General features: G+C 26.8%; 1 protein-coding gene across 3 annotated transcripts; it reads right to left on the minus strand.

The window, feature by feature from the left end:
* Positions 1-4,614: 4,614 nt before the first annotated feature.
* Positions 4,615-7,123, minus strand: LOC100570921. 3 transcript variants are annotated; one of them, XM_016805157.2, is made up of 2 exons: positions 7,023-7,123; positions 4,615-5,577 (listed from the first exon to the last, which is right to left on the minus strand). In XM_016805157.2, the coding sequence occupies exon 2, from the start codon at positions 5,564-5,566 to the stop codon at positions 4,829-4,831; it is 738 nt and encodes a 245-aa protein (XP_016660646.1). In that variant the 5' UTR covers positions 5,567-5,577; positions 7,023-7,123; the 3' UTR covers positions 4,615-4,828. The 3 variants fall into 3 exon arrangements, with proteins under 3 accessions (XP_016660646.1, XP_003245166.1, XP_003245165.1); XM_003245118.3 differs by lacking the exon at positions 7,023-7,123 and adding an exon at positions 6,840-7,016; XM_003245117.4 differs by lacking the exon at positions 7,023-7,123 and adding an exon at positions 6,689-7,016.
* Positions 7,124-8,578: the final 1,455 nt, after the last annotated feature.

Genomic DNA, 8,578 nt, shown 5'->3' on the forward strand with positions numbered 1-8,578 from the left:
ATACGCGATATTATATATTTATTGTGCGATATTGAAAGTTTGAATAAACATAAAACATATAAATAACATACCGTATACATCACACATATATTCTTTTATACTGTTTATATTATGAATGTTTTAATCCTCTACCACGCAAAAACCAGATAGATACTAAAGAGATATTAAAAAAAGATATTAAACATAACTTTAATTAAAGTCTAAACTCACTGAATATAATATAGTGTGAGTGCCTATATTTCAAAATAAATATATTACGGTCGACAAACCTATAGCTGGTACCTACCTAACTCATAGATATTATTAAAACACGCGAACGAGAAAAGTAACTTTGTTATAGAGGTATAAACAGTATAAAGTCAGTCGAGTGTTTTTCTTAGGTTTTTGCTTGCCAATAATATTTTCTATTATCTATTAAAATGACCATGTCTCCATTGATTAAGTTAAAAAAATATATAATTATAGAGATATGGGTTTGAAATAATTATAAACGATGTATATTATAATAATGTGAGGTAGGTACAAGGCTTGGACAATTTAATTAAAGAGACCTCCGTGAACCCGGCGCACACCTACATGGGTACCTGTAATGTATTTATGTATAAAAAGGCCATGACAACAGTTATCAAATACATATAGCCTTCTAACAAACACAGAAAATAAAACTTTGTAGTTATCAAATCGATCTATTTATAGTTAAAAAAAAAATGTTTACCTATATGCAATGGGCTATAGCCTAGGTACCTCTCAAATTTTTAAAAACATAATTAAAATATTAAAATGAATAACTATGACCAGTCATAATACATTACCTTTTTCACTACCTACCATAATATATTAATATGTAAATAATTATGTGTATCTTTATTTTTCATACGAAATGAAAATTATTATTATTATTTTTTGGTTTTGCGTTACTTTTGTTGCTTTGCTATTATTGCTTTCGTTATATTTTAATTTTCACTAGTTTTACTTCACTATCATTACTTTTGCAAGCAGCCAAGATTAATACCTAAAAAATAAATAATTTATAAATATATTCTCGACCCATCGACCGTAATTAGCATCAATATACCGAATATTATAATATAACATTATGTTCAAATCCCTTTCATTTGCAGGACATCTTCATGATTTTTTTTAACATATAAAAATTATTTTAGACGTTGGCAAAGTATATTAATAATACTACTTTTGCCTAACCCAACCAGCAACAGGAAGAACACTATGATGGATTGCCGTGCTGCTATTGTCAGTTCTCTTCAATAATAGATTAATTTTGAATTTTCTCGAAGTCTTTGAACGAAAGGGTGGTCGTTTCGATGAATTTTTAACGACTCTCAAGTTTTTTCTCCCCCGAGTATCAGGCGTTTGTGATAATTTTTTATATATTTTTTCTTTCTTTTTACCTTTTATTCTTCTCTTTTTCGCTTCATAACAACGAACAAGATTGGTATCGATTTTCATTGGCCACTTTCTTTCGGATGGTTCCGTTTCATTTTTTCCCTGCAGACAAATGTCAGCATTTTCGCGTATACGAGTTTCATCAATCTTTTCTTTCTCGTAGCATACGTCCATGGTCTATCATATTACTTCTATCAGTCCAGCACTTACAGGTTATTTCCTCGCACTTTATATTATTATTATTGAATTCTTGGCGAGTATAATATAATATAATATGATAATAATATTATTACCTACACAATACACACTTATTCCACGCGTATCATTTACCTATCGGCTATCGTTTAGACTAGTTCTTAACAATTGCTATAGATCCTAAACTTCTAAACTTTAGAGTGTTTAACTGTAGCCTACAGCTTAGGTACCTATACCATTTAATGTTATAATATAGTATAATACCTACACCTTATCAGGTAGGTACCTATCTATTGTAAATGGTACCAATTAATGTATTGCCAGTACCGTATGTCAGTATCTACGGTTGTAGAGGAGGGGGGGGGGTCTACGCAGAATCGCATTTTTGGTTTTTTTTTTTTTATTATGTAATCTGAGAGTAAAATCAACCATTACAAAAACGATAGACATAATATTGTTGAGGCTACGACATATTGATTTGTCTAAATATTGGCACAAAACCATTTAAACATAATTTAAATTTTTAACATTTTTATGTTTGTTTTGAAAGTCGAATACAAGGTCAAATAACAATCAAATATAAAACCGATCGCTCAAAAATATTACCCTCTATAATTTTTGTAATAGTTTATTTTACTCTAGGACTACTCAAAAATCATAAAAAAACGATTTTAGGTGAAAATGTTTTTTTTATGCTGCGCGTGGGTCTGATAGAGAAAACAAACATGGCGCTGACATCCTCTTAAGTAGTATTTGTGGAACTTTTTGTCTGATATTATAATATGTAGTATAATTGTTTTATCATACATGTTTTAAATTACCAATAAAAAATAAAATATATTTAAATAAGTTTTCTTCTTTTTAAATTCTCTAAGACTGTTTAAAAAAAAAACTTAAAACCTTCACACTGTTTAAAATCAAAAAACCAAAATGAATTAAATTAGTTTTATATTATTCCATATTTTTTACTTTGTCACTCGATGACTCGAAATAAATTAAAAAAAGATTTTATATACCTATGTCCTATGCCCTATATATATTTACAATATTTATATGTATACCTACTATTTGATGGAAGTTGTTAAAGTAGAACCAACTCACTTTTTTGTTTATAAAGTATAATAAAAAAATCGCAATAAAAAAGGAGCATCTGCAGATAAGAAAAAAAGTTCTAAACAAAAAGTACCTTAGAAACCGGTCAGATTCTAAAGAAAAAGAACGTATCTAAGTATATAATATAGATATAATAATAGATATAATATAGAAGCAAAAATTATTTCAAAACTAAATACAAAGTACAAACTCGAATAACAATAATTTCACTGTAAAAAGTTCTTACTTATTAAGTATTTACCTAACTATTATTTTAAATAGATTAGGCCATTTATAAATAATGAAACTTATAGCTCATAACTTAATAGTAGGTATTATAAATTATCAGTACATACAAATCTCTGTAGGGTCTAGATATATTTAGTTTATAATTTATACTTTAAATTGTTTAGCTGATGATTTTTTAAACTAAGAATACAAGTACTTATAATGATTTTACACAAAATAATATGTATAGGTAGGTATACTTATTACTTATTACCTACTTATTACATAATCTCGTACTAATTGTACTCAGAAATGTTTTGAAAATTATAATATGTTTGTGGTTTATAGATCAATATAAACTACCTACTATCATATTTAAATCAACAGTTCAAGATTGTTATTTTTATTTATTCCTCACATTCCAACCTGTTAAAGTAGGTATACTCAAAGTTAAATAACTTAATAACTACTAATTCAAATTCGGATTTAGACACTTCTACAATTTCAAAAAAGTCATCTGATTAACAATTTACAGGAAAATAGACATAACACAATCAATGAAAAGCATTAAACTGGATAGGTACTGGATGGTAGGCGGAGTAAGGGGCATCCTTGTTATTTTAACATATTTAGTAAGAATTATGTATGACATATAGGGGTTTTTCGAATAAGTATTTAATTTAAAGGTTCTGATTCTGGTTCCAGATGGAACGCATTGATTATTCCATAAATCAATCTTATATATTTATTTTTTTAGTTTATATTTTTATCCTTTAACAGTTCAGTTTATAATTTAAGTATCATCCTTATTATCTTTATGTAAAAAGTGCATGCTTTAGGTTTTATTAAGCAAGTTCCAAGTAACTTTAGGTTTTTAACACATTTGAGGGATTTATACTGCACATCTGTCAGGCCAATATTGGAGCATGGTTCTTTTGCTAGAGCACCAATGATTTTCATTCAACTATATTCTGTCTCAAATAGAACAATAACTATTTGCGCAGCGTGAAATCTGAATAATGATATTCGAGCGTCGAGAACTAAATGATCACACTAATACCCGGTCATTGGTGGGAGATGTGTAGTACTGACAAAAACGACAACTGATTATTCTCTTTTGTGATAGAGTATAGAAAGATATTTACAGAAAATTTTATTCCTAAAATTTGCCAACTATTTACTTAAAATATATTACCTCCTATTTTTGTAATAAATGTTTGGATTCTTTAGCTGACCACCAACACTAGACATTCAGTCAACTTCACTTTTAGTAATAATTAAATATTTTATATTTAATTTTATATTAATAATTTAATAAATGATAAAACAGATTTTTTTGTATAAATTACCATCTAAATTATTTTAAAATTAATCCCTATTTTTTTGTGTTACACGGTTCCTTTCCACACTCCTGTCTCACAAATTATGATAAAAATCTACCATTCCGTTGTTACATGTAGCAAGGTAACTTTGACTCCTCTTTTTCTCATTCATAAATAATAATACTAATGCGTCAACTATCTAATATTTTACTTTTCTCAAATTATAATTATTGTGTTAACTTTTTGATACTTTTTAAAGATGAAAGGCGTTTGTTATCAAAAATAAAATACTCATAATTAGTTACTTTATTCAATTTCCACAGTATGTATATAGTTTATTATTAATTGTTATCTGTAAGGAAAGAAAATATTATTTAAAGCACATATTAATGTTTTTTATTGAAAATAAATATTATGGTTTGTATAAAATATCTCATAATTATTGAACAACAGGTACCTACAATTACATACTAGCAAATACTTATTCTAATTTTCATAAAATAAAGTAATACTTAATATTTTTAATTGATTAAGAAAATTAATTTTAAAGCCTTGCTTGGTGTTTAAGTAGGTAATATAATAATAAATCATTCTCTTATTATTTCGATTGTTCTTCTACCAGATTTTATTCTATTAACTTCATAATACACAGTTCTCCAATCCATAATTGGTTGTTGTATTAGATCAGTAGATAGTTTTTCCTTTTTATACTTTTCGACCACTAAAGTTTTCCATAAAAACTGATTGCTTATCACTGAATGATACAATTTTTTACAGCATCTCATCAGCGCATACAAATCAGAGGTGTTGTTTAGTTTTGTTATAATATATGAAATCAACTCCTCAGGTATTCCACACAAACCAGGATATTGACCAACAGTGATTTCCAATATGGCACATTTAATCGGAACGCTAACCAAATTTTTATATTTTAAAGATAAATGAAATACATGTTCTGTATTTATACTGAAAATGCTTCTGTCAATTTCAAAATAAGTGCATTTAGATACATTCGAATAACTTAATGTTATAATTAATAAATCATCATTAGGAACACCAGTTAAATGGCATAACTGATTAGACATTACTAGCTCAGCATTAAAAATATTATTATTTTTATGCCAAAATGAATTCAGTGGCACATTGTTTACCATTTTAGCTAATTCAATATTTGAATTCGTTGAGTCAAAATGTTCTGCTAAAGTAGTTGGAATAAAGCCAGTTTCAACAGTGAATACAAAAGCAATGTTGAATAGTCGCTCGTATCCTAGACTGGTAAGTGCATTTGACAGAAGTGATGAAAACTCGGATGACAGTGAATTCATTTCTCAAGTACCTACATAATAAAAATAATAGGGATATAATAAAAATAAATAATAACACTGTAATGTGTGTGTTAAATTTGAATTCAATGATAAAGTGAAGACGGTCTGTCAGCTTATATCAAGTATATTTTATGACATATTTATATTGCTGTTGAGAGGACGCTACACTATACGGTGTGCTATATACCCATGTCTTACAAAATTTAAGACACAGCAAAAATTACTGTTATGGCGCGGGAAAGAACCGAGAAGGCTACAGTTATAACTAAGAAACGAAATGTTCACAACATATGTAAAAAAAAGAACTTTAGTTGTGAAATATTGTTTTTATTTTTTGATATCAGAAATACAAAAAAAGTTATAGAAGTTTGAAAAATACAAAATATAATGGATTTTTAAACAAAAAGAATTTTTTGTTATGTAAGTGAAATCAAAAAATAAAGACGATATTTCACAGATACCTAATGTTCTGAAATATATTGTATATCAATTTGGAGTTTTAACTATAATTACAGCCTGAGTGGTTCTATCCCGCGTAAAATAGTTTTTGCTGTTGTATAATTGTAAGACGGAGACAACACATGAGGCTGTGGCGTTCTCTTAGGTTTGTGGTAAAAATAGGCAATGACATAAAATTATACCAAATTTTGAAAGTCATTGAGTAAATATTATATAAGAGGTTGATTTCTGGCTTTCGGGTCTCTTATAAGTATCTCATTTTGTTCAAGTTAGAACTTAAAATGACTACCTATATGAAAAAATTATGTTTATATATTTTTATTGGATTTTTTGATTCCATTATCAACAACTTAAGATGAATCTCTAATTCAGTTTTCAAGACTTAGCTATACAAATTATGACTACATATTTTTAATTTGTTTATATACCTACATAAAATAATAACTTATTTGAAACCTTGTATTATATTTACAAGTTATTTAGCTGGCGAAACATTTTTTTATCAATACCTAATTAGAGAAAAAATGTCAAATGACTATAAATAGCTAATATTTTTGATCATACTACAAATTGTATTTAATTACTGTGTAATTAGTATCTTCATTTCTAAATAACCACAAATATTTAAACTAGTTCCTATTTGTTTTATAATATTTTACTCACGTAATGTGTTTCGATATTATTATGATTTCACTTGAAAACGTACTATCTTTTATAAATATTTTTAAAAATAAAAGAATAATTTATTTATAACGAAGTATTAGATTGGACCTATTATAAATTTAGTTTACTTCTGTAATCACTATTCACTAACACTGGAATACCCGAACGTCCGGAACCGGGAACACATGAAATAATAAGTTATTTAATAGTTAATATTAATCACTTAACTTTGTTCAGTTTGATCATATAACTATTTAATATTTATTAAAAAATCTAACATTCGAAGATGGAAAATGTACTATTGACTGTATTGGAATTAAGGATATAATATTACCTAAATTCTCAAATTCTCAATATCTGATAGTCCGTGATGAATGAAAATGATTATGCTGATTATACGAATTTGTTGATAAGATAATAAAACATAACCACAGAATAACCATAGAACTGGAAACGAGCAGCACTGCAGCTATCTTGGAAAAACATTGTTGCCAACATACTTAATTAATGTCATTAATCATAAACATATTAATAAATAAATGCATTAATAATAATTATTAATACATTTATTAATACGTCTATGTTATTAATGTTAATATGTTGTGAACATAATTTTATTAATATTTTAAAAATGTTATAGTGTAAAATGTAATTAATTATATCACCACGATTAAAGATATTATTATACTTCAATTATTAATCGTGTCATATTGAATATACCTAACGTAATATTAGATAGATATAACTTACAACCTTAAAATTCGAATAAAACATAACTAAAACACGGCCATATACTATTATATAGATCTATATGGCCATGACTACAAGTTACTACTTACTGAGTACTGATACTCAATGGCTACTGTATAAAAATAGGTATGTTTTTAAACATTTAAACTGTGAAGGCAATGAACGAGAAATATAGGTATTCCTTGCAGTGGAGAAATATCAAGCAGCGTGTTATTTTCTTATATTATGAAATAAAATTATGTAAATAATAAAAAAATAAAGTCAAAACATACCTATAACTTTTATTGAATTGATTAATTATTACAATTTGGTATTTATATCAGTGAGGTAGCCAGGTAGGTACACTTAAGATAGACGCCGGTCAATAATGAGAAAAATACCTATGAAACGTAATTAATGTTATATAATTATAGTTTTTCAATATGACGAGTATATCTACCTATTACATAAACCTACATGATTATTGTAAAATTATTGTAATAGTTTAAATAATGGTGGTTAAACTGGTTATCTATAGGTCGGAAAAATAATGTTATCCCGTCCAAAAACATATATATTATTTATGTTCGGTAATAAAATAAATAAAAGTTAACACAAAATAACAATTGTTCGTAAAAAGGTAAATAAATGGTAAATAAATGTAAATGAATAAATTAAACATATTGTCTAATAATTTATAGGATGGAGGCTATATGGTGGTGGAGGTGGACCAATATTGGTGCCTTAGGTGGGTAGGTAATCAGCATTGGATTGACCCATACTTCTAAGATATCTTAATAGATCAAGATTCATGGTCTTAATTTAGCTGTTTAATAATTTATTCTTAATACCGCTGTATTCACAGAATGTTCCCCTATAAACATAGTTTGATCCCGGATTTGAACAGAAAATATTAGGTCACCAATTGATATTATATATAATGTATTACCTATTTAGTTTTTATCTTAATAATACAATTGTCCTTACGGCTTAGATACAATAAAAAATCAAATTAGGTTTAACTCGAACCAACGAAAATGTTTTTATATGTATCTATTAATAAAAGCAGATATGTCAATTTACACGCTTTAATTTTTAGATTCTGAGCAGAGCGAAGAATATATTGATTTTACAATGATGTTTGTGTTTTTTTTTTTGTGT

The sequence above is a fragment of the Acyrthosiphon pisum genome, chromosome A2 (genome assembly GCF_005508785.2).
Source record: "Acyrthosiphon pisum isolate AL4f chromosome A2, pea_aphid_22Mar2018_4r6ur, whole genome shotgun sequence".
NCBI lineage: Eukaryota > Metazoa > Arthropoda > Insecta > Hemiptera > Aphididae > Acyrthosiphon > Acyrthosiphon pisum.

Coding starts and splice junctions, on each gene's coding strand:
- LOC100570921 (XM_016805157.2), bottom strand. CDS start 5,566: ATGAATTCACTGTCATCCGAGTTTTCATCACTTCTGTCAAATGCACTT.